At 43.2% G+C, this 27,769-nt stretch overlaps 1 protein-coding gene across 2 annotated transcripts in view; it reads left to right on the top strand.

The window, feature by feature from the left end:
- The window catches only part of LOC126248746 (uncharacterized), a 208,591-nt gene that overhangs the window by 40,274 nt on the left and 140,548 nt on the right, over window positions 1–27,769 (top strand). The window contains exon 2 of one of the 2 annotated variants that reach the window (XM_049950076.1): window positions 24,426–24,502. The exons of the other annotated variant lie outside the window; for it this stretch is intronic. Coding sequence (XP_049806033.1) covers window positions 24,500–24,502 — 3 coding nt within the window. The 5' untranslated portion in view covers window positions 24,426–24,499. The remainder of the gene's footprint in view (window positions 1–24,425; window positions 24,503–27,769) is intronic. 2 annotated transcript variants of the gene reach the window in all.

Below are 27,769 nucleotides of genomic sequence, written 5' to 3'. Positions count from 1 at the left end.
CCCTACTTAGCAATCATATACAACCGCTCGCTCACCGATAGATCTGTACCTACAGATTGGAAAATTGCGCAGGTCGCACCAGTGTTTAAGAAGGTTAGTAGGAGTAATCCATCGAACTACAGACCTATATCATTGACGTCGGTTTGCAGTAGGGTTTTGGAGCATACTGTATTCAAACATTATGAATCACCTCGAAGGGAACGATCTATTGATACGCAATAAGCATGGTTTCAGAAAACATCGTTCTTGTGCAACGCAGCTAGCTCTTTATTCGCACGAAGTAATGGCCGCTATCGACAGGGGATCTCAAGTTGATTCCGTATTTCTAGATTTCCGGAAAGCTTTTGACACCGTTCCTCACAAGCGACTTCTAATCAAGCTGCGGGCCTATGGGGTATCGTCTCAGTTGTGCGACTGGATTCGTGATTTCCTATCAGGAAGGTCGCAGTTCGTAGTAATAGACGGCAAATCATCGAGTAAAACTGAAGTGATATCAGGTGTTCCCCAGGGAAGCGTCCTGGGACCTCTGCTGTTCCTGATCTATATAAATGACCTGGGTGACAATCTGAGCAGTTCTCTTAGGTTTTTCGCAGATGATGCTGTAATTTACCGTCTAGTAAGGTCATGCGAAGACCAGTATCAGTTGCAAAGCGATTTAGAAAAGATTGCTGTATGGGGTGGCAGGTGGCAGTTGACGCTAAATAACGAAAAGTGTGAGGTGATCCACATGATTTCCAAAAGAAATCCGTTGGAATTCGATTACTCGATAAATAGTACAATTCTCATGGCTTTCAATTCAACTAAGTACCTGGGTGTTACAATTACGAACAACTTCAGTTGGAAAGACCACATAGAAAATATTGTGGGGAAGGCGAGCCAAAGGTTGCGTTTCATTGGCAGGACACTTAGAAGATGCAACAAGTCCACTAAAGAGACAGCTTACACTACAATCCTTCGTCCTCTGTTAGAATATTGCTGCGTGGTGTGGGATCCTTATCAGGTGGGATTGACGGAGGACATCGAAAGGGTGCAAAAAAGGGCAGCTCGTTTTGTATTACCACGTAATAGGGGAGAGAGTGTGGCAGATATGATACGCGAGTTGGGATGGAAGTCATTAAAGCAAAGACGTTTTTCGTCGCGCGAGATCTATTTACGAAATTTCAGTCACCAACTTTCTCTTCCGAATGCGAAAATATTTTGTTGAGCGCAACCTACATAGGTAGGAATGATCATCAAAATAAAATAAGAGAAATCAGAGCTCGAACAGAAAGGTTTAGGTGTTCGTTTTTCCCGCGCGCTGTTCGGGAGTGGAATGGTAGAGAGAAAGTATGATTGTGGTTCGATGAACCCTCTGCCAAGCACTTAAATGTGAATTGCAGAGTAGTCATGTAGATGTAGATGTATGTTTCGTTTTCATTAGAATGCCCGTTATAGAACGGTTTTGCTTATATCATTTCGTACCTTCACCATTGTCAGTTATCGCTGTTAATTATCATGCAGCCTGCAGTGCCATTATTTTACATTCGTACGACTGTGTTCCGTTTCTTGGCCGCAATGTCGCGTGTTTTTTATCCACTTACGCTGACATTGATAATACGCTCTGTAGCAGCGGGGCATAACCATTATACCTTCTCATAATGTTTGATACCCATATTCACAATACAATGTGTGAATTCAACTACAGTATACGTTAAGACTTAAGCTTTTCACGTTTCCATAAAACAGCCGAAATGGATTTACAATTTTGAAAATGTCTATATATGCTTAAACTAGTTGGGTATAACACGTGACCAAGAAGAGGTCTTAAGGTATATTTCAGCCTGAGTGAAAAAAAATGTCGCTTGTGAAATGACAACATGACTGTAATTATTATTTATTTTCCGCCCTTGGTCAACTGCGGCTGTTATGCCATTTTCAAACGGTAACTGCAAAGAAGTGATCGTAATTACAAACAACAGGGCATAGAAAGAAAGCAAATAGACGAAAAATAAAAAAAATTACAAGGAGTAACTACCACTTCTTGTAATTTGGTTGTTTTTAACTATTTTTGTCTTTCTTTGTCAGTTTTATACGTAATACGACTGTTGCAGCTTCCGGAAAAAAACGAAAATGTCGCCTCTTTTCGATAAATTTATGGTTGTGGAGCCCATTACGTACTTGATTTCACATTTCCATCTTGTTTGTTGGATCTCATCCAATTAAACTTGGAATCACACAAGACAGCATGTTTTAAGCCGTACGCGTACGCCACCTCTCCCTGAAGTCCTTTGTGCACTGTTCTACACTCCATCTATGATCATTCTTCCTCGGTGTTGCAATTTTCACAATTGGCTGTCCAAATACATCCAGTGGCACGGGGCCTTACGTAAGACGGGCATAAAAAAAGAGCAGCAGACCTATAAACAGAAACTTTCACCTTTATTTCAATAGTTTGGCCCAACGCTGTTGAAGCACTTGTCCCACTGGTGGTGAATGACCGTCTCGTAATATTCTTGGTGCTGCGTGGGACCTAGTTCGAAAAGTAATGCTTGACGTCCTCGTTCGAAGCTAATCGTTTGCCTCCTAGAGCCTTCTTTAGCTTACCAAATATGGTTCAAATGGCTCTGAGCACTATGGGACTTAACTTCTGAGGTCATCAGTCCCATAGAACTTAGAACTAATTAAACCTAACTAACCTAAGGACATCACACACATCCATGCCTGAGGCAGGATTCGAACCTGCGACCGTAGCGGTCGCGCGGTTCCAGACTGTAGCGCCTAGAACCGCTCGGCCACTCCGGCCGGCTACCAAATATAGCATAATCGCAGGGAGACAGGTCTGGACTATATGGAGGGTACTGAGGACCTCCCATCTGAATGTTTTCAAGGGCTACTTGACCGCGTTTGCTGTACGGGGCGTTACATCGACGTGGAGCAGAGTGACCCTGCGGAGGCCTTTCCTGGTTGTTTCATCTGCTCGCTTTACGAAGGGTAATCAAGGTTTGTGAGTATCGGTAAGCATTCGCCGTTGTACCATGCTGCAGGAAGTCGATAAGAAGGTGGCCCCTTTTGGTCAAAGGCGAACACATCCTTTCCCGCAGTTGTGTGAACGGCCATGGATTTTTTGGGGGTCGGCGATCCTGCATGCTCCCTATGGAAACTTAGTTACTTCGACTCGGGGTATAAGTTATGACACCATGTCTCGTCTCCATCGACCACTCATGACAGGAGCTCATTCTCTTCCTTAGCATAATGCTGCAGATGTTGAAGAGAGAGTCCCATTCCACATGCTTCCTGTGGTGCGTGAAGACTGTGGGGCACACACTGGGTGCACAATTCGTGAAATTTCAGTCTCAAAACATGGCATGAACGCTTCCGACTCTCAATCCAACCTGTGCGGCAATGGTTGCTACCGTAACTCGCTGATCCTGAATAATGAGGGCCTCCACATGGTGGACAGTGGCACTGGTAATGCTATTTGGCGTTCCACCTCGTGCATCAACCACGCCTTCAGCGTTGCAGTGGAATGTAGTGCTCTCCCTACATCTAAATCTACATGACTACTCTGAAATTCACACTTAAATGTCTGGCAGAGAGTTCATTGAACCAACTTCAGCTTATTTCTCTTCCGTTCCACTCCCGAACTGCGCCTAGGAAAAATGGACACTAACATCTTTACGTGCGAGCTCTGATTACGATGATCATTCTTCTCCAAAGAGGTAGACGTCAACAAAATATTTTCGCTTTCGGAGGAGAAAGTTGGTGATTGAAATTTCGTGAAAAGATCTCGCGGCAACGAAAAACCCCTTTGTTTTAGTAACTGCCACCTCAACTCGCTTATCATGTCCATGATAGTCTCTCCCCTATTTCGCGAGTGTACAAAACGAGCTGCCATTCCTTGAACTTTTTCAAATTTCTCTGTCAATCCTATCTGTTAAAGATCCCATATTGCCAGAAATACTCCAGAGGAGGGCGGACAAGCGTTGTATAGGCAGTTTCTTGATTAGATTTGTTGCATCTTCTAAGTGCTCTGCCAATAAAACGCAGTCTTTGGTAGCCTTCCCACAACATTTCCTATACATTTTCCATACATTTGTATCATTGATTTTCTGTTTCCCACACTCCTTCGGCCATCATGAAATTCACCACACCTGTTTGCTCTTCTTCTGAATTGAAATTTCGTAAAAAAATATGGCGGCAACGAAAAACACGTTTGTTTTATTAATTGCCACCTCAACTCGCTTATCATGTCCATGATAGTCTCTCCCCTATTTCGCGAGTGTAAAAAACGAGCTGCCATTCCATGAAGTTTTTCAAAGTTCTCTGTCAATCCTATCTGTTAAAGATCCCATATTCCGCAGAAATACTCCGGAAGAGGGCGGATAAGCGTTGTATAAGCAGTTTCTTGAGTAGATTTGTTACATCTTCTAAGTGTTCTGCCAATGAAACGCAGTCTTTGGTAGCATTCCCACAATATTTTCTATACATTTTTGTCATTGATTTTCTGTTTCTCGTACTCCTTCGGCTATCATGAAACTCACCACACCTGTTTGCTCTTCTCCTGAAGCCTCCACTTCACTGTTTTCAGCACGACTGAGTGCAGTGGGCGGTCGACGCGTGAGTGTGCTCTTTCTGTCGTCACGAGGGTCTGCGCCCGTGCCCCTTTAGTGGCAAGTTTGGGACCTCTCCGCTCTAATAGGGAGCGCAGTTTCTTCCGCAGGCAACACCATTACGACCCTTTCAGCGGCTTTAATGTTACAATGTCCAGCTCCCCCCCCCCCCCCTCCCACATCCCCCCCCCCCTCTCTCTCTCTCACTCATTTGTGCACCTTCTTTGGATAACGTACACGTGAAAGTTGGGTGAATGATGATATCTGTGAAGAGAACCATGATGTGGATCCAATACTCTGTCACCTAACAGTGAGAAAAGCCAGGCCCACGCTAGAGTTGACACAACTCCCCGCCGAGCGACCAGTTACTGGGCGCGGCTTTACTGCCAGTGTGGGCGCAGCTGACTTGTGAGCGGCCCACGTTACCTGTCCTTGCAGCTAACGACACGTATGTGACTGAACTGCATTATTTTTGCTTCGTTGTGTGTTGGCAGTGCATAAGGAAGCGAAGCACTGTCACGTTGTTCCATAAAAATTCTGGCAGCACTTCTGTCGAACAACGAGGCGTCGTAACTCTAAAAAAAACGCCGGACAGGTGCGAGTAGGACTCGAGCTCTGAGGGTTCCGTACAAACTTAATTATATATGTATATAGATAATAATAATTTCGCCTGGTGCAAGTCTTTCTGTTGGACGCCACTTCGGGTACTTGCGTGTCCTTAACCTACCCCAGTTGTCTAACAGGAGAAAGGGAACCTAGAGTTTAAAGTGGAATCCGAATCATGTGTTATTTCTGGCGACTCTCACATCGTTGAGAGGTTAAGATAGGTTAAAACAGAGACTGAAAAATCCAGGGGCCGACAGCGATTCGATTCCGCGACCCCACGGTTTGGTGATACGCGCTTCGACGTCCTCTGTCAGTCAATCCTATCTAGTAAAGATCCCGTAACGCGTAAAAAAAAAAAAAAAAAAAAAAAAAGAAAGAAAAGAGAAGAAAAGAAAAGAAAAGAAGGAAACGAGACCGACAGACAAACATACGGGTAACAGATGGCAAAAAATATTTTTATGTGATATAATAACAAATTAACAACTTTCGAATTTTTTCCTTTAGTTGTACTATTAAATCTTGCTTTTTTTTATTGGATTGACTTAGAAGCTTAAATGTTTTGCACCGCCAAGGAACCGTAGATCTTACTATGTGACATAAATTTCAACTTGATACCTCTACCCGTTCCTGAGAAATAGGAGTCTTAACAGTCGAAGAGACGGGCAGTCAGACAGACAGACGGAAAACAAAGTGTTTTTGCAAAGATTCCGTTTATACTAATTGAGGTACGAAACCCTAAAAAATCTCCGATACGACAAGGAACTGAATCCTTCTTGGTGTAATCCGCTCCCTTCCACGCAAATGAAAAATGAAGGTCATGGTTCAGCGTCTCATCGATGGCAAGTAACCAGTATAAACAGAACTCTAGCTCAGTTGGATAAGAAACAGGAAGGGACCGGTCGCGGCTTCCTTAAAGAAACTACACTGTCACTCATGTGAAAAGGTTTAGTGAAGCCGCAGAAAATGTTAATAGGAGTAACCGGGTGGATATTTCAGATCCAGTCTGAAACTTCCTGGCAGATCAAATGTGTGCCGGACCGAGACTCGAACTCGGGACCTTTGCCTTTCGCGGGTAAGTGCTCTGCCATCTGAGCTACCTAAGCACGACTCACGGCCCGTCCTCACAGCTTTAATTCCGCCAGGACCTCGTCTCCTACCTTCCAAACTTCACAGAAGCTCTCCTGAGATCCTTTCACATCAGCACACACTCCGCTGTAGAGTGAAAATTTCATTCTAGAAACATCCCCCAGGCTGTGGCTAAGCCATGTCTCCGCAATATCCTTTCTTCCAGGAGTGCTAGTTCTGTAAGGTTCGCAGGAGAGCTTCTGTGAAGTATGGAAGGTAGGAGACGAGGTACTGGCGGAATTAAAGCTGTGAGGACGGGCCGTGAGTCGTGCTTAGGTAGCTCAGATGGTAGAGCACTTACCCGCGAAAGGCAAAGGTCCCGAGTTCGAGTCTCGGTCCGGCACACAGTTTTGATCTGCCAGGAAGTTTCATATCTCACACTCCGCTGTAGAGTGAAAATTGCATTCCAGATCCAGTCTCCTCGGATAAGAGTTCAGTGTGTCAGCTACAATGACATGTCGCAAGGTCACGAAATGAAATTGAAAGCAAGAACTTGTGAGTACGAGCGGCTAGCAAAGCTGAATACTTAGCGTGCTAGGAGTCCTTCCCCAGTTTATTTCTCACACTACCGTAATGTAGACATTAGTTTCAGTAGTTTCAGTAGTTTCAGTTCAGATTCTCTACGGAATTTGTGTCACAGTTAGCCCCTTTTCTAACGGTTACGAATTGTAGATGCCAGTGTAAAAAGAAATAAAATAAGAAAATAAAAAAAATTGCCAATTATTTGCAAGAAACTACAGGTCGCACACGTCTACAGGAAGAGTAGCAGAAGTGGTCCGCAAAACAACCGTCCAATATCTTTGACATCAATCTGTTGTAGAATGTTACAACGCATTTTGAGCTGAAACATAGTGAGGTTTGTCGAACATAATACCCTCCTCCGCGCTGCTCAGCCTGGATTCGAAAACAGGTATCTGGTGATTCGCAACTCGTGCTATCAACACATAATATCTTACAGCCATGGATCAAAGGAGATAGAGAGGTGTAGTATTCCTTGACATCCGAAAAGCTGTTGGCTTGGTACTATCGGTACTAAACCAACACTTATTAAGGAAAGTACGATCGAACGAGGACGTGGCATATTATCTTGGATGGAGAGTCTATGACGTATGCCAGAAGTTTCTTCAGGCGTGTCTCAGGGGAGTGTGTTGGGAGCTACACTGTTCCTGCTGTGTGTTTAAGTCCTGACAGACAGTATTAATAATAATATCAGGCATTTTGATGATGATGTAGCTATATTAATGTACCGGGCGATCAAAAAGTCAGTATAAATTTGAAAACTTAATAAACCACGGAATAATGTAGATAGAGAGGTAAAAATTGACACACATGCTTGGAATGACATGGGGTTTTATTAGAACCAAAAAAAAAAAAGTATTACTAGACGCGTGAAAGATCTCTTGCGCGCGTCGTTTGGTGATAATCGTGTGCTCAACCGCCACTTTCGTCATGCTTGGCCTCCAAGGTCCCCAGACCTCAGTCCGTGCGATTATTGGCTTTGGGGATACCTGAAGTCTCAAGTGTATCGTGATCGACCGACATCTCTAGGGATGCTGAAAGACAACATCCGACGCCAATGCCTCACCATAACTCCGGACATGCTTTACAGCGCTGTTCACAACATTATTCCTCGACTACAGCTATTGTTGAGGAATGATGGAGGACATATTGAGCATTTCCTGTAAAGAACATCATCTTTGCTTTGTCTTACTTTGTTATGCTAATTATTGCTTTTCTGATCAGATGAAGCGCCATCTGTCGGACATTTTTTGAAGGTTTGTATTTTTTTGGTTCTAATAAAACCCCATGTCATTCCAAGCATGTGTGTCAATTTGTACCTCTCTATCTACGTTATTCCGTGATTTATTCAGTTTTCTAATTTATACTGACTTTTTGATCACCCGGTACTTTCCGAAAAAAGCAGCACGAATGTTTAGTGAGATCTTGATAAGATTTCAAACACGTTACCAACTTGCTTTAAAAGTTCAGACATGTAAAATTGTGCACTTTACAAAACAAAACAAAAAGCGGAGTATACTATGACTACAATATGTGTGAGCCACAATTGGAATCATTCAACTCATACAAATACTTAGGTGTGACATCTTTTATGTGAAGTGGAATCATAACTTGGGCCTGAAGACTACATTATGCTGGTTACAGCACACACACTGGCATTTAAGCGATCATTTATCCCGCCCGCGCCCCTTTCGCGCGAAACCCTAGCATGTGGTACAATAGGAGGTACCCTCTGCCATGCACTTCACAGTAGTTTGAAGAGGGTAGATGAAGCTGTAGATTTTCAGATACGAAGGTGAGCCACTCTAGGAGGAATCGGCACACCACATTAATAATCGCTGAACCGGCGCACCACCAGGCCGTAGCTTTTAAGCTATTCCCACACTCGTCTTGCTACGTCTTGCTTACTGAGGGAAACACACACACACACACACACACACACACACACACAGAGAGAGAGAGAGAGAGAGAGAGAGAGAGAGAGAGACGAAGTTAAAACAGGAAAACATTCAAAACAAAATTTACATTTTTCACGGACAGATATGTTGTGATGTGTCCTCTCCAGTGTTATGGGACGACAAGAATTGTATGGGGCCACAGAAACCTTCGAAAGACACTGATACTTCTTAATCACAATTACGGCATTTTAATGCTGGTTTTGCAGTTTCGTATTGCTGAATGGAGCACTATTTAGAATGTAAGAATTCGCCGCGAAAGAGAAGCTGGCTAACGGTAATCGTCATCCAGCGGGACACCTCCGCTGATGCAGTGTTTCTTTGCAAGCCACAGCTGCAGCTGCCATTTACAGCGGGATCTGGCAGGCCTTGGAGTGGCCAGCACTCGCAAAGCGGTAGCCGCCGGTTAAATGCTGGGCGACCTCGCTGTTGTCAGACGCCGAAGCCAAAAGGCTTCCGACGCCAAGTTTTATGCAAGTTGAAAGGCTTGCTGCGAAATTTGGTTTCTTACACGTGCACCAAAACGTATGTTCACAGTTTTGCACTACGACAATTTTACTTTTGCGTTTTGAACCAAAGCTAATTTGCTGGTAACTATCCAAAGTGCGGGAGGAGTTCAATAAGAAATGCAACGCATTTTTTTTCTCGGCCAACTTAGATTGGAAAGGCGGAATTTGTTGTGGGACACAGTTGAATATTCTCGCTTCAGTCCCTACAGTTTTATGAATTTCCGATCGTTGGCGGCATTATATGTAGCCTTCAAATTGGTTCAAATGGCTCTGAGCACTATGGGACTTAACATCTGAGGTCATCAGTCCCCTAGAACTTAGAACTACTTAAACCTAACTAACCTAAGGACATCACACACACGGCCACACCGGACGGCACGTAGCCTTCAAAATGGCTTCTCTAACGGAGGTGAGTTTGCAGCAGAGAGATGTCATTGACTTTCTTTTCGCGGAAAACCAGAGCATTGAAGATATTCATAGGCGCTTGCAGAATGTCTACGGAGACCTGGCAGTGAACAAAAGCGCGGTGAGTCATTGGGCGAGGCGTCTCTCATCATCACAATAAGGTCGTGCAAATCTGTCCGATCTCCCACGTGTCGGCGGGCCGAAAACAGCTGTGAGTCGTGCAGTGTTGGAACGTGCAGACACTTTCATTCGAGGTGATAGATGGACCACAGTCAAACTTCTCGCTGCACAACCAGATGTTTCTGTTGGTAGTGGTGACACAACCGTCCACCAGTTGGTGTACACAAAGATGTTTGCCCGCAGGGTTCTTCAGTGCCTAATAGAAGACGATAAAGAGCAACTATGTACCATCTGTGCAATGGAGGATGTACTCCGTGGGAAGCAGTACGTGGATGATGCGCAGGTTAGTGCAGAAAGACCCTGGTTTCGACTTCGCCCAGTAGAGTGGTACATACTGGCATACAGGCCATTTCAGTAAGTTGGCGAAAGGCCGTCGCATTGAACGGAGATTATGTAAAAAAATAGGGTTTTTTAGCCAAAAGATGGAGAATAATATGATGTTCAGGAATCCTGAATAGCGACTGCTACGGTCGCAGGTTCGAATCCTGCCTCGGGCATGGATGTGTGTGATGTCGTTAGGTTAGTTAGGTTTAAGTAGTTCTAAGTTCTAGGGGACTGATGACCACAGATGTTAAGTCCCATAGTGCTCAGAACCATTTGAACCATTTATTTTTGAATCCTGAATAAACCAACCTGCTTTCAGAAAAAAATGTGTAGTTTTACTTATTGAACGACCCTCGTACCTCTACAACTAGCTAGATGATAAACACAATGTAATTTACAAGTAATGTAATACCTATGATGGTCTGCGCCTTGATGGTAATGCCTTGAACAACGATTATACTGGTGCTGGTGCAAAAGGCAGTCTTCAAAGTATCTAAAGTGTTTAATTTTTCTTAAATTGGCTGCCAACCATAGTGTGAGACCATAAAGACACTAAAAAAATAAAAAACTATCGCGTTTATACTGTTATTTGCATTATCACTAAGTGTCGTTGTTCTATCAGACAATTTAATCGTTTAAACAAGCAAAAGAAATTGTTGCTAAGTGTTATTTAAATCAACGGCGCAATCTCGATGGACTCTGCGATGTCAAACAGAAATCTTACCGCTGTCCTACCAGAGACGCCATGCTTTTCACCACGCGAGTAAACATTGTTGTTCTAAAGCAGCTTCACTTTGCAGATTGGCAGGTATGGCAGCAGAGCAACTTAAATTGGAAAGACCACATAGACAATATTGTGGGGAAGGTGAAACAAAGATTGCGCTTTGTTGGCAGAACGCTTAGAAGATGCGACAAACCCACTAAAGTGACAGCCTACATCACACTTGTCCGTCCTCTGCTGGAATATTGCTGCGCGGTATGGGATCCTTACCAGGTAGGATTGACGGAGGACATCGAAAAAGTGCAAAGAAGGGCAGCTCGTTTCGTGTTATCGCGCAGTAGGAGTGAGTGTGTCACTGATATGATACGCGAGTTGGGGTGACAGTCACTGAAACAAAGGCGGTTTTCTTTGCGGCGAGATCTATTTACGAAATTTCAATCACCAACATTCTCTTCCGAATGCGAAAATATTTTATTGACACCCACCTACGTAGGGAGAAATGATCATCATAATAAAATAAAGAGGATTCGGAGATCGAACGGAAAGATTTAGGTGTTCCTTTTTCCCACGCGCCATTCGAGAGTGGAATGGTAGAGAAGTAGTATGAAAATGGTTCGATGAACCCTCTGGCAGGAACTTAAGTGTGAATTGCAGAGTAACCATGTAGATGTAGATGTAGATGTTATGCATCTGAGAAGAGAAGTAGTGGCACTCTCTTTCGGGCATCATTAAACTGTCTTCCAATGTTCGGTCGTGTTCAGAGGAGTAGTAGTGTCTCAGGCCGTCTCCGCGAGATACGATACCGCACTATCACATGTCTCACGTCAGGCACTAGACGCGGGATGGAAAATATTCACCAAATAAACAGAGCGATTTGTTTACTTACCATTCCATCATCTAGTTCCGTCGCCCGATGGTCAGTTTGAAAGGGTGTCTAGAATTTGTAAGAGATATATGTAGTCTGTGGACAGCCATTCAACTACAAAAAATATTTTTTACATAATTCCGAAAAGAAATAGTACGATTAGTAGATCCACATACACTCGCTATTTACTCAAAGAAAATAGCAGTCAGTAATCATAAGGTTGTAAGAGCGAACCTCTTCAACGTTTGAAGGTCTATTTAGACCCAGTCGTGAAGTCACCTGACGTGGAAAATAGCTGAGGGATATTGAACTATGACACCAAGGATGGATAAGCAGGTGATTCACGCTGTCTTGTTGCTACTGTGGAGATTTATATATACATATAAAATGGAGGGATTACAGATAAGACTATTATCTTTGGTAACCTGGAGTAGGCAGGGAGATTGAGAAATTTACACTATCTGAGAAACCAAAGCCTGAAAAATGGTTGGATAAACTTCTTAGTTTCGTAACCATCAGGCAAACTTCTGCACTCTTCTTATCTGTTGTTTGTTTGCTTTTATAATTAAATTCCAATTGTTAATGAGTATTTTTTATTGGTGAGCAAATGCCGTGCGTTTTTTTGTGTCTCTAAACATGTGTATTATATGTAGTTCTTGGCCTTAAATTATTTTGTTACTTTCATGTTCTGTGGACCAAATCGACCATATCTCAACATTATGTGGGATACGTTAAACAGTTTACAAAAAGATGAAATTTCACTGATACGACCTGACTATTCATATCATAATTTTTCATTTAGGTTTATACTGACGTATTGAAATACATATTCTGACGCATACATACATGCCCACGTAAGTTCGGGCACGCACAAATATTTTCTGCTCAGAAATTCTTCTCTGATGTAGAAGTAGTCGTCCACCGAAAATTATTTCAGTTAATTTTTAAATTTGTTCTTATTGTCACCAGCACCATCAATACGGCAGAGGGTGTACATTAAATCCGGGAACACTTTCAATTATTTATAGCACAAGAACCAAAAGTTGCACAGATGCCATACTTATTGTATTTTGAAGAGAAACTCTGAAAGTTTTTTTACAAACATTCGATATGCGAACCATGTAGTAATCGAATTCTTGCCATATCCGTCCCAGCATGGCATCGTCGACTGTGACAGTCTCTTCCCGTGTTCTCTCCCAGAGCTCTGCTACATCACGTGCTAGAGCAGCACCCCCTGAAGCAAGTGCTGGTTAGAGGCGGTAAATACACCAGATCTTTAATGTGTCCCCACAGAAAAAAGTCGAACGGAATGAGATCTAGTGATCGGGGGAGGCCATTTCATGAAACAGCTGTTCCCTTCTGTAGCATGGCCACAGTGTTTGTGACTAGCGCTGACTATCGGCATATTACCAAACTATGCTGTGGCGATATGCATGAAAAAAAAAAACTTTCAGCGTTTCCCTTCAAAATGACATAGTATGGCATATGTACAATGTTTGGTTCTTGTGCAATAAATAATTGAAAGTGTTCCCGGACTTTACGTACACCTTGTACGCATAACTTGTTCATTTTCCTGTCAGTTCCTGTGACCATTATGAACAATATTACTACTTTCAGACTTTGAATTCTATTAGTGGTAAATTTCAAAAAGATGATACATATTGCTAAGTTCTGTTAATGCGTTTAGTTGCTTTCGCAGTTCTTTGTAAGTTGTAAACCAGATCTTTTTTTCTTTGTCTTCTTCTGCCTCAGCGTTTTCCCGCAATGTAGCCGCATACTCTCAGGATGTAAAACATATGTTGTCCTTATTACACGTTTCTGAGCATACATGATGTCTACGTACATAATTTTCCCAAAATATCATATTGTGTGACATTAATAAACGGAAATTCGTAAAATAAACTAACTTTCTTACATTGCCACCATCAAAATCAGCAATCACATGTGGAATAATAGTTGCTGAACTTAACCGAGTAAGAAGATCTATTATGCGTGATATCCAGTTCAAATTCTTCAAAATATACAGTTCCAGGTATACTGAACATTTTGTTTTGCATTTTGGGTCTTCGTTGCCCATATTTCACTGCTGCTGTCGGAGATACTTCATGCCTCAAACAGAATTTCATATACTGTTCTCCCTATGTTGATACTTCACTTATACGTACAAAAAATCAATTATTTTAGCGGAAATTATATTAACTTTTCGTTTTATTGGTGCAACTCATCGTCATCAAACAGATTTATTTCCATTTCTTTTTCAAATTAAAGTCAGTTACAAAATAATAGTTATTTACTCTGACTAACTGCTTCGGGAGACTTTCACTCGGGAAATAATAATTAGGCTTTTACGTTTCATTTGACGAAGAAAAATAAAAACAGTGAACTGGATGCACTATGGTTATTCTACTTGTTAACGTATAGGGTTTATGTCCTTAAGCTCATAAGTTACGCATTTTAGCGTCCACGTTTACTAGACTTTCTTGCTTCGAATGGTCGTTCCTGTCACATCCCTGGACATTGATCATTCCTCCTGGGACATCCTGTGTACGGCCCTAATTGCTTTCGGCGTGTATATAGCGTTTAGGAGCCTGCAGTCTAGTTTCAGCTTTGCCTCTTGGCAGTATGTTTGGAACATGGGCCAACGTCGTACTCTGTTTTCACGCGCTCGGGACGTGGTATATCGCTGTACATTTAAACCGTATCAGATATGTACTGACAGACTTTTACTTGCATTTAAACTTAACTTCGTTGCTGTACGACGTTTTGACAGAAGTTTTCATCCTTACATTTGGTATTGCAGCCCGTTAACTGTTCTTTTTGGCTGACGAATGGTCTCCATATTTCTATGCGTTGTCCACTTGATCACGCTTTATTTATTGGAAAATAGACACGACCCATAGCAGCAAGATTATAGTTTTAAAGTTTAAAGCACTACTTCGAAATGCTATCCTCGTTATTTCTTCCTTTACATTTTCATGTTGTCCTCCCCGAGAGCTGAATGGTCGCCGGCACGGTAGCTCAGTGTGTTCGGTCAGAGGGCTGCTTGCTCTCTGTAATAAAAAAACTGAGTAAAGGAAACAACGATCAACGTGAACGGATCTCATCATGTGGCGTCCGCTCAGACCAAACGCAACAAAATATATACACTCCTGGAAATTGAAATAAGAACACCGTGAATTCATTGTCCCAGGAAGGGGAAACTTTATTGACACATTCCTGGGGTCAGACACATCACATGATCACACTGACAGAACCACAGGCACATAGACACAGGCAACAGAGCATGCACAATGTCGGCACTAGTACAGTGTACATCCACCTTTCGCAGCAATGCAGGCTGCTATTCTCCCATGGAGACGATCGTAAAGATGCTGGATGTAGTCCTGTGGAACGGCTTGCCATGCCATTCCACCTGGCGCCTCAGTTGGACTAGCGTTCGTGCTGGACGTGCAGACCGCGTGAGACGACGCTTCATCCAGTCCCAAACATGCTCAATGGGGGACAGATCCGGAGATCTTGCTGGCCAGGGTAGTTGACTTACACCTTCTAGAGCACGTTGGGTGGCACGGGATACATGCGGACGTGCATTGTCCTGTTGGAACAGCAAGTTCCCTTGCCGGTCTAGGAATGGTAGAACGATGGGTTCGATGACGGTTTGGATGTACCGTGCACTATTCAGTGTCCCCTCGACGATCACCAGTGGTGTACGGCCAGTGTAGGAGATCGCTCCCCACACCATGATGCCGGGTGTTGGCCCTGTGTGCCTCGGTCGTATGCAGTCCTGATTGTGGCGCTCACCTGCACGGCGCCAAACACGCATACGACCATCATTGGCACCAAGGCAGAAGCGACTCTCATCGCTGAAGACGACACGTCTCCATTCGTCCCTCCATTCACGCCTGTCGCGACACCACTGGAGGCGGGCTGCACGATGTTGGGGCGTGAGCGGAAGACGGCCTAACGGTGTGCGGGACCGTAGCCCAGCTTCATGGAGACGGTTGCGAATGGTCCTCGCCGATACCCCAGGAGCAACAGTGTCCCTAATTTGCTGGGAAATGGCGGTGCGGTCCCCTACGGCACTGCGTAGGATCCTACGGTCTTGGCGTGCATCCGTGCGTCGCTGCGGTCCGGTCCCAGGTCGACGGGCACGTGCACCTTCCGCCGACCACTGGCGACAACATCGATGTATTGTGGAGACCTCACGCCCCACGTGTTGAGCAATTCGGCGGTACGTCCACCCGGCCTCCCGCATGCCCACTATACGCCCTCGCTCAAAGTCCGTCAACTGCACATACGGTTCACGTCCACGCTGTCGCGGCATGCTACCAGTGTTAAAGACTGCGATGGAGCTCCGTATGCCACGGCAAACTGGCTGACACTGACGGCGGCGGTGCACAAATGCTGCGCAGCTAGCGCCATTCGACGGCCAACACCGCGGTTCCTGGTGTGTCCGCTGTGCCGTGCGTGTGATCATTGCTTGTACAGCCCTCTCGCAGTGTCCGGAGCAAGTATGGTGGGTCTGACACACCGGTGTCAATGTGTTCTTTTTTCCATTTCCAGGAGTGTATATAAAGAATGGTCAGCGTGACCCGGGTTCGATTCCTGGCTGGGTCGGGTATTTTCTCCGCTCAGGGACTGGTATTGTGTTGTCTTCATCATCATTTCATCCCCATATCCGGCGCGTAGGTCGCCCAATGTGGCGTCGAATGTAATAAGACCTGCACCAAGGCGGCCGGACCTACCCCGTAAGGGGCCTCCCGGCCAATGACGCCAAACGCTCGTTTCCATTTTCATATTAAAAGGAAGAAGGGCGAAGACTTTTTTTGAGTTGCGGCAAAACTGTAGCTTGAATTCAGTAGCGGTTAATTCATACAGTGTACAAGGTTTTTCAAGACTTCACAGACAATGTGGGAAGCCTATGTTCTGGACCTAATGAAGATGCTCAAATATGAAAAAATTAGTGATACTCTTGTTAGTAATATTAATAGCGGCGTAGATCACGATGTCTGGGGAGATCTCGAATACAACAAACCCAATCTCATGAGACTAATAAAGAAGATGAATGAATGAAAGAGTCACGACACTGACGTGCAAACGTCCAAAGAGGTGTCAAGTCGAAAGGCGTATGAAATTATCACTATTAGGTTAGGTTTTAAACAGCATGCGTCTTCACCCGGGAAATTCTTATGTACTGGGCACAATCTTCTTAAGAGAGGACATGGTTTTGCAATCGAGTGTCAGATATAAACATTAGATAATTCAAAAGCCCGTTTTTGATACAGACTAATGAAAGGTGTAATCCTATACAAGCACCTAAGTAATTAATTAAATACAGTACCTTACTTTTTAGTGAGATGAAGTAAATGTGTTCAGTGTCTCCCATCGTTGCGGTCTAAATATTTTCATAAATACCTTTGTTTATATCCTTCTCAATTCTGCTTAGAAATTCCAGCTTTTAATCTTAGGACATCGCCGTTCTTAAGCTCTTTAACCGATTATTGTAATCTGGAAAGAAAGTGAGGCCCCTCTCGTATCCTATCCATACCTTGATAGGTGGTGTAGCTCTATGGAGAATCACCTTCCGTACGCCCTAATAAGCATTTTCGGCGAACATTGGGGCTTCCTCCTAAGGTACCAATCTGTAGATCGTTGCCCATATTGTTACCTTCCTTTGCTTGATTGGCAGTTCCACAGAGCATAAGAACGGACTGGTAAAACACTGGACTCGTTTTCAAGACGAGCCGGTTTCAAGACTCCAACCAGCTATCCTGATTCAGGTTTCACGTAGTTTGCGTAAATTGTTGCGTACAGATGTTGAAACACTTCCTTGAACAAGCTCTCGCTTGTATTCCAGGCGTAATTTATCACAGAGAGCTAGTGCTACGGCTTTTAAAAATACGCTGTCGCCACGACACTTATTTTTTTTTAAAAAAAAGAGCATCTACGAATGTTGCATAGCGTTATTTCTTACCTTTCTCTTTACAGACGGCCAGTTAGCAACCGTTACACTAACAAGCAGTGCTGCTGACAAAACCACACTTACTGCTGGAGCTACTTTCCAAGGGAAGACCTTGGATTGGTATTGGAGTTCGTCCAGTTATGGAGTTTCGCGGCCAACTGCGTCAATTTTCGATTATATTCGATATTATACTTTGGTCCAGTCATTTGGTAATGCTTTGATACTACCCTAAGATGTCCCACTAACTATTTCACTTTCATGCCTATCTTTTCCAAAAGAAACAATTACATCCCAGGCTGCTCTTCCCTTCGTGTATCATAATCAAGCCTCGCCATATAACTATAAAGGCGTTATACATGCAGACATTTAGGATCACTAGTCGTATCCTGTTTTCAGACAGGCCCTATACATCAACAAAAGTGAAAAACAGTAATATATCATCTGTTTTGAGTATAAGGCTATTAGAGAGCAATGTTGATGAAACGCCAATGGCCGGCCGGGGTGGCCGAGCGGTTCTAGGCGTTACAGCCTGGAACCGCGCGACCGCTACGGTTTAAGTAGTTCTAAGTTCTAGGGGACTGACGACCTCAGCAGTTAAGTCCCATAGTGCTCAGAGCCATTTGAACCATTTTTGAAACGCCAACGGGAGCTGGGACTGAAACAAAATTCTCTTCACCCGAGGCAAAAAAAACTTTGATTTTCTACTGCTCTTACATTAGCGACACAAATAATTTGAGAAATGGATCATGTAGCTCAGTGTTGTAACAGTGGGCATGAAGTGAAAGAGTGAAGCTGGACTCGCGTGTGTCGACCTTGGTCCAAATTTTCTCTGGTTTCCCTAAATTATTTCGCGCGATGGTCACTGCTGATTCACTCACCCTACCTTGTGCAGATAAGTTAAAGATTTAACTCTAACTAGTTATGGACAGAAAAAAAGTAACGAAAGAGAAAGTAAAAGCATACAAGTAGATCATAAGTTTGATTACTTCTAAAGACCACGAAACAGAATACAGAACATAACACAGGCAGCATCCTACCAACGACAGAGTAGTAGAAGTAGAATGGTGAATAATTTCGGGAACGGGGTGGAATTGTTTTGCAGGCAGCTGCATCAATTTTCAAATGGTTCAAATGGCTCTGAGCACTATGGGACTTAACTGCTGAGGTCGTCAGTCCCCTAGAACCTAGAACTACTTAAACCTAACTAACCTAAGGACATCACACACATCCATGCCAGAGGCAGGATTCGAACTTGCGACCGTAGCGGTCGCGCGGTTCCAGACTGAAGCGCCTAGAACCGCTCGGCCACCTCGGTCGGCCTGCATCAATTTTATCTGACAACTAATGCTGTCTGTTGAGACGTTAATGTAGTATTAACTGCTTATTTGATTACTCCCTCTACCACTCTTCCTTGCACATCAACTACTTAACGTTAGTGAAAAATCGTTCCGGGTTTTTGAGGTTTACTTTTTCTTTGATTGACGGTCGCTCAAGTGTAAAGGTTAATCTGCAATCTAACGCCATTGCTCCCATTGTCGCACGGAGTAATTTACTTGTAATAGTTACGTGTTCCATAGATCTGTCAGACGTGTGCTGTAGACGAAACCAATGGATTAATCGAACATCCAACGAAAAGCGGAGGAAAAGTCGCTAAGAAACGAAAAATGTATCTTTAAAAACTTTGAAATCTGTACCAAATTCAAGTTAATGTTACTCTTGATGCACCAATTATAAATGGAACTGTGATTATTCGTAGCCGATTATTAATGTTGAAATATTTTGTGCCGGCCGTTGTGACCGTGCGGTTCTAGGCGCTTCAGTCCGGAACCGCGCTGCTGCTACGGTCGCAGGTTCGAATCCTGCCTCGGACATGGATGTGTGTGATGTCCTTAGGTTATTTACGTTTAAGTGGTTCAAAAATGGCTCTGAGCACTATGGGACTCAACTGCTGAGGTCATTAGTCCCCTAGAACTTAGAACTAGTTAAACCTAACTAACCTAAGGACATCACACACATCCATGCCCGAGGCAGGATTCGAACCTGCGACCGTAGCGGTCTCGCGGTTCCAGACTGCAGCGCCAGAACCGCGCGGCCAAATGGCTCTGAGCACTATGGGACTTAACATCTATGGTCATCAGTCCCCTAGAACTTAGAACTACTTAAACCTAACTAACCTAAGGACAGCACACAACACCCAGCCATCACGAGGCAGAGAAAATCCCTGACCCCGCCGGGAATCGAACCCGGGACCGCGCGGCCACTTCGGCCGGCTACGTTTAAGTAGTTCTAAGTCTAGGGGACTGATGAGCTCAGTCCCACAGTGCTCAGAGTCATTTGAACCATTTGAAATATTTTTGTAATGTTTTTGATATGTAGCTCTTCGTAAGATACTTCATTTTCATGTTGAAATTTGGTTACCAAGCTTGGATTGAATTTCACACATGTATTCACCCTGTATAACCCTTAAAATATGTATATTTCCCTTTTTGGCTGATTAAAGCCGTTTGTCAAACGGGTTTCCGTACCTGTATCTCCCTACTACCAGCTGGCTAGCCGGCAAGAGAGGCCGTGCGGTTCTACGCGCTACAGTCTGGAGCCGAGCGACTGATACGGTCGCAGGTTCGAATCCTGCCTCGGGAATGGATGTGTCCTTAGGTTAGTTAGGTTTAATTAGTTCTAAGTTCTAGGCGAGTGATGACCTCAGCAGTTAAGTCGCATAGTGCTCAGAGCCATTTTTGAACCAGCTGGCTAGTACATCTCAAGATCCAAGGTTCATTTTGTTCAGCACCCCACTCCTACGTGAAAGCCGCATACTCGAAAAAATACCTAATTTATGCTTTTCTTTCCATGACAATGAAGTTGTATACAAAAAGTCAATTTCACAAAGATATTGTATTGAAACAGACATTTTCAGACGGTTATGCATGTTAACACACTCGTTATTTTACAGACCACCTCCCTCTTTCCATTCGAACAGGTCTCTGAGGGACCGACGGTCTGACCGCCGTGTCATCCTCATTCAATAGGCGTCATTGGATGCGGATATGGAGGGGCATGTGGTCAGCACTCTCTTCTTCTGACCATTGTCAGTTTTCTGATCGGAGCCACTACTTCTCAATCAAGCAGCTCCTCAATTGGCCTCACAAGGGCTGAGTGCACCCCGCATGCCAAAGGCTCTCGGCAGCCCCGGAAGGTCACCCATCCAAGTCCCAGACGAGCCCCACAGCGCTTAACTTCTGTATTAGCTCTGGGGCAAAGCCATTGGCTATACGCTTTTCATACTATATTTAAAATAATAAGATGAACTGACACACATGTTTCTATAGCCTAAACTGCACGAACATTTTACCATCATATGATCTAGCTTTCGAGTTACTAGACTGTTACAACATACAGCCCTAAGGTATTACTACAACACTCTGCCATGTGTGCAAGTAAAATTTCAGTGACGAAGTCAGAGATTAATTATAACGTCTGCAATATCGACATGAGAATTTTAAATACTGTGTAAAATCTCTCATATCGTTGTTGTTAAATCTTTGAAATTAAGCACACAGAATGCTCCATTAACGTCTTTAGTTGAAGTTTTATTATAATGGAAAATAGGCCACTACACCCAAATGCAGGTTGTATAAAATAATTTTTTTTGGAATAAATGCTGCGGAAGAGTGTTACGACTGGCCCACAAGTAATGATAGTTAAGTTAGCTAAAATATTATAAATGCGAGCATAGTGCTTCCTCTTATCACACGAAGAGTAAAACAAACCAAACCAAACATGAGTTCTGAATTACTAAATTACCACTGAATTAATGTACGTATATGTATCCAAATGTTTTTGTGTCATCTGCGGACTCCTCGATGAAACAGACCATCATTATCGTCTGTATTACATTTTATATCCACGGGAACACTTAATAGTTTCGCACTTCGAAACAAATTTGCTTTATCATTTTAACTGATTCATCTGTGGGTTCTTGGTGAAACATTGTATTAGGTTGGTGCATAACTTCGTAGCATTTTTGTTTTGCATGTTGGTATTCCGGTCATTATGGGTTTATTTATCAAATGGTTCAAAGGGCTCTGACCACTATGGGACTTAACTTCTGAGGTCACCAGTTCCCTAGAACTTAGAACTACTTAAACCTAACTAACCTAAAGACATCACACACATCCATGCCCGACGCAGGATTCGAACCTGAGACCGCAGCGGTCGCGCGGTTCCAGACTGTAGCGCCTGGAACCGCTCGGCCACTCAGGCCGGCTGTTTATTTATCGATTGTCATTTTTTCTTTGTAGCTCACTATTGCTGTTTGAGTTTACATATTGTCATTTCGAGATACTGAATGGAGCTGTGAACGCTAGAAAATGAGTACCAAATGGATAAGTCGGAACATTTATGACATATTCTTCTGTTTGAGTTCGGCAGAGGGGTGACAGCAGCGGGGACCGCCTGAAACACATGAGACGTGTCTCAGGGTAATGCCATTAGACAGAACACAGTAAGCAAATGGTTTTCTAGTTGTAAGGAGGATAGTTTTGACATCAGGAAGACCTTCGGGGTTTAAACGCATTAGTCCATAATGATACTCGTCAGTGGACTCGAGAACTGGCAAATATGATGAACTGTGCTCAATCCACCATAGTGCGACATTTTGCATAAAATGGCGAAGGTTCGAAAGTCTGGTGTATGCTCTAAGCCAAAGCTCACAAAAATCAGCGGGAGGCCATATGTGCATCTCTGCTTGCTCGTAATCAGTTGGCTCGTCAACAACACCGAATATTCCTATCCTGTATCGTTACTGATGACTAACTTTTTTTCTTGTTTTGTCGCTGTGTGTGGCCGTGAGAGATGAATGATCTAGTTCGGCCGCCATTTGTGTAGACTTTCTGCCGTCCTGCAATCGCAGTCCGTTGCCCGTTTTGTCTTGAGTGTTTGTACTTTATCCTTTTTTGCTATTGCTTTATTTTTTTTTACACATGCAGTACTTAACACATTGTTTTGTTTTATACATTTCGTTTACATATTGTTGTACTTATATAAAATATTGTCGCAGTATTGCCATACGCAAAATTAAAAAACATTAAAAAATAAAATTGATGTCTTTATGCTAACATTAGTAAAATGAAGGAGTGTTTGAGCCAAAACAAAGCACAACTGTCCATTCGAAGACATGCGCTCATCCACAAAAGATAATGTTATGTATCTGGTGGAACAACGAAGGTGTGCTGCACTGCGAATTCCTTCCCCGAGGTGTAACCATCATTAATGACATTTATTGTCAACAACTGAGACGTCTTACATACGCAGTCCAAGAACAACGACCAGGAAGACTGCGTAAGGTGTGCTACTCCACGATAATGGCCGACAGTATTCTGCTAGACTAACAAAAAACACCATACAGGAGTTGGGTTGGGAAGTCATACCGTACACACCTTATTCACCTGATTTTGTGCTCTCAGAGCTTCACCTTTTCCTCTCTTTATCGAACAACCTTCAGGGAACTTCCTTTCCGGATGAAAATGCGCTCGGATCGTCACTCGACGAGTTCTTAAAAAAAAGTTTCAAATGGCTCTGAGCACTATGGGACTTAACATCTGTGGTCATCAGTCCCCTAGAACTTAGAACTACTTAAACCTAACTAACCTGAGGACATCACAAACATGCATGCCCGAGGCAGAATTCGAACCTGCGACCGTAGCGGTCACGCGGTTCCAAACTGAAGCGCCTAGAACCGCACGGCCACACCGGCCAGCACGAGTTCTTCGCCTCAAAACCAAATGATTTCTACAGTCGCGGAATCGAAAAGTTACCCTCTCGTTGGCAGACTTGTAAGTAGTGAAGGAGACTGTTATTGAAGACTAGAGTCTCTGTTATGTGTATTTGTTGTGTTTTTTAAAACTTATGGAAAAAGGCTATGAATTTATCCACCAAATCAATACGTTGAATTAAATATACTAGCAAATAGGCTACTAACCCGAAATCTAGGTCAAACGGTAGTAATAAAGTTTGTGAAACAAGGCTAAAAAAGTTTTTCGTTTAGTTAATACAAATTCACTTGAACCTATAGGCGTAAGTATCAGCGACTGAGAAAACAGTACATTCGACGAAAAATGTGTCAACTGCGTGCGACAGAGAAAACAGAACATTTGACGAAGCATCGAATGCAGGGAAGTTTTCTATCACGTATACCGTACAAACGATAATTCCGTTTTGATTCCTTCGATAGACTGATGTGTGCAGACAAATTCTTCCCCAGAGGTTGTCGCAGGTTTACTGAAACCAGCGATTGTGGGAAGGATTGGTGGTCAGCGCTCTCATGATGCAGTTGAGCACTTTCGCGGCCTTATGATCTGTTCTGTAATGGATGCAATTTGTATTTCAAGAAGAATCTGCATGTAGGATTTTTACTTCCATTTTGCTGCACACATCAAACGCTTTTGCTCTTCGCACAGTGCTGCAAATAAAACACTGTTTTAGTTTCTAACGCTACTCCATGTGTGTAATAAATTTCCTGTCGCTTTAGTTTCTCAACGTCTGCAGTAGTATTTTCTGCCATACAGTTTACAAATTGGAAAAAAATTCAAATACTCAGAACCAATGACAGTACACTAACCGGCTACTTTTATTTACAATTCATCCCTATATCTTAATTTGTTTATTTTCAGGCCACAAGAAAGAGGATGTAAAGCGCTCAAGCTTCTCTGCTGCCACCTGAATTTTCTGCGCAGAGAAGAGTACGATGGTAAGCTTGTCTCCAATCACTATAATACGTATGTCGCGAGCATGAGTAGAATTCTTTGCAGCGAGCCGAAGAAATTAGTGTCGTTACGGGGAACCGAAAGAAGAAATCAAATACAATTATTCCATTCACTGGCCAAAATTTCAGCGTGATGAATTCTTTACTGCTACGAGCAGTCTATATTTAACGCTTACACACACCCACACAAATACACACACCACACACACACACACGGAGTGAGTGAGTATAAGGGGAGGGGGGAAGAGAGAGAGAGAGAGAGAGAGAGGGGAGAGAGAGAGAGAGAGAGAGAGAGAGAGAGAGAGTGAGAGAGAGAGAGAGCTCAAGCCTTGTCGGGAACATGAAATCAAAACATAAACACGAAATATTACATGTAACTTCTTGTAACTTTGTTCAAGATAAGAAAGTAACTTCCACATATTTCTTCCTAGAAATTGTAAATGCACTTGAGAAACATGTCTTATTGTGATGAAAAAAGTAAGTGAGAATAAACTCGGATCCTATGGCAGCAATCGCAAACTCAAGTGCGAAAAAATCCTTAAAACTTCACAGAACCGAATCACGACATAGTATAATGATTCAAAAGTGTACGTGTGTCCTCAGAAGAACCAAGTGCCTGTTACATGTAAAGCCATATTTTTATTTTCACCGCTGAACACAGAGAGGTTGCGTTTGGAAGACATGTATTCTACCTATAACCAGGATCTCCAGGTTTAACGTTACCGTGGGACAGACCACCACAAAAAGTGTTCTGTGCTCTCACTCCACCAGACATCGAGGAGAGGTTTGCATTATAACTGAAGACACCGGTGCACAATCTGTTAATGCGAGCATACATAACCAGATTTCTTCCTCTGCAAGTGAAATTCTAGCAATGCGAATTCAAAATCGAGAGAAACCTCTATAATACGAACACACATAGTAACGTAGCTACAAAAAAATAAATTAAACCTTCATTACAGATAATCTCTACAGAAACGCGTTAAATAGGGTGTACGAAATTAACAAAGAAAGCGGAAAACTGTTTTCATAGTAGCTCGAATACTCAAGGTGTGAATGCAGTGTGGTATGCACTTGGTACGTGACAACAACAAACCAACAACTGCGAAGCCATATCGGTCAGCGAAATCAGTGCTGAAAAAAAAAATGAGTGTTGGAAAAGTACATATGTTCTATGTAAGTATTTTTCCATGATTTTTATTAGTGTAGTAATTAAAGTGATGTAATGTATTATATACGAAATAGGACTGAATTGGCAAAAATTGCGTAAAAAGTGCCTAATTAACGAAAATTGAGAAAAATTGCTGAATCGAGTGAGAGGGAAAGTTACTAGGCACTTGTGCAGAAATTGAAAAGTGGAGTGAGGCTGGAGATGCGGTGGCTGGTGACTGTGGTACATTGTTGGAGCTCGATACCTTGATGTGGGAAGTAGTGTGAGGCTTCTACAATTCTTGAACACTGTGGAACTGATATAAAATATTGAAAATGTCACGCCTGGGTATTCAGTTCTTGAGGTTACGTAACTGTATTGCAATATTGTCGTATAACATCGGTTCGGAGTCACAGAGACCCACAAATTTCTGAAGACCAGAGGCCTTGTGAATGCGTAAGTAGCACGTTTTGCGTAATGCTGAGTCCTGTAGAGTCTCTATCAAAATGAAGCGACTTCCTGCGCTTTTTACGGCCTTCGCTGCTGGCCGACTTAATAGCCCACAATTATCTGCAAGCGCAGAGTAATTCTGCACCGTTACGACTGAAGTACGCAGGCACGCTTCCAGTCCCGTACACCAGGTCCCTGGCGTGCAATTCAGCCTTACGCCTTCACGCGGAGTACGGTGGGCTCAGCTGATATAAGTAGGACGCAAAAGAACTACCGTAAAGCATACGAAAACAGCAATTGTTCTTTGGCTCGCCTATATGGATAAAAAAGCTAGTTTAAATTTCTTTTTCCTTAGTTTCCCAAATTCGTCTACGTGAATGCCAGATGTTTCCCTAACATCAGTCTCAAACAATTTAGAATTCATGCAAGGCGATCAGCAACCAGCAAATTCTCATTACAGGAAGGTGTATTTACTGTGGCTGTGTCTACAGGAATGCTGAACCGCTCGATGGAAAACTGTGTTGGTCACGTATGAGTTCCAGTTAAGGTCTGAGTGATTGCTGGCACGATTTGATTTGAGGAATAGCCAAAAGCTGTTATCATTATGAGGCATCCGTGGGACCAATAAATTTTAACGAGAAAATGTGTTCGTGTGTGTGGCTGTATATCTTTAGGTTGACTCGTAGGCCTCCCAATTTTCCTCTGTTAGGTCTGGGACTAGGCAGGTCTGCTGAGTTGTTGTTAATGTCGACGTACGCTAGTGCTCGTCCTTACACAATTAGACTTTTGGACGAATACAGCCTGTAGTAAACGATTCATTGAATGAAAAGATTACTTAGATCCCCAGCCTTGCTTCCGCAGAGCATGTTTGAATCCTCTCGAGAGGCATGTCACTGATTTTCTTGAAGCCATACAGTTCTGTGCTGTAAAAATCCGGAATCTACCTTCAACGAAGAGTAGTCTGCTTCAGCTGTCTCTTATCAAAGAGAACGTAGAGTAGAATACTGCAGCGTGCAAGAGATAAGGCGAAACGTCTGTGGAATTACATCTATGTGTAACCTCTGTACTGAAATGATGGAAGGAAGAAAGGTTAAGTTTTGTAGTCCCGTCGGCGATCAGAACTGAAATGAATGGCGGACCGTATGCTCTCTGTGATCAGCTCGTTCTCTGGCGACTGGGCTAACTGGACACTTATATATACGCTATTGTTTGCGAACTCTAAAATATCCATGACAATACACAAATGATTAATGTTGCAGAACCGTATGTGATCACTGGCTTTGAATATGCAGCACTCTGCAATACCCAAATGCAGCAATAATAGAAACACAATGTTAAGGAATAGAGTAGAAAGGAATCTGGGTATGTTCCTGTGGAGTCTCTCGCCAAACTGTTTCTATTCAAGTCCACACTGCATGAACAGCGGTTTCTGTTAGGTGAAGCTGCAGTTCGTGGAAGCCATGGTAAACATCCTTTATACCCCTCACGACATGTGGCCAGTCAGCTTGTTGCTGATGTAAGGCATGTGAAGTTTCTCAAAACAGCAGTCGTACCTGTGCCTCCGAAGGCTTCCTGATGGATGGTATGCACATTGCCGTCAATACGTAGGAATCGAGATCGCAATTTGAGTCCAGTGACACTACAGTCTATTA

The sequence above is a fragment of the Schistocerca nitens genome, chromosome 3 (genome assembly GCF_023898315.1).
Source record: "Schistocerca nitens isolate TAMUIC-IGC-003100 chromosome 3, iqSchNite1.1, whole genome shotgun sequence".
NCBI lineage: Eukaryota > Metazoa > Arthropoda > Insecta > Orthoptera > Acrididae > Schistocerca > Schistocerca nitens.
The sequence above is the reverse complement of the archived record's forward strand: the minus strand, read 5'-3'. Positions and strand labels throughout refer to the sequence as shown.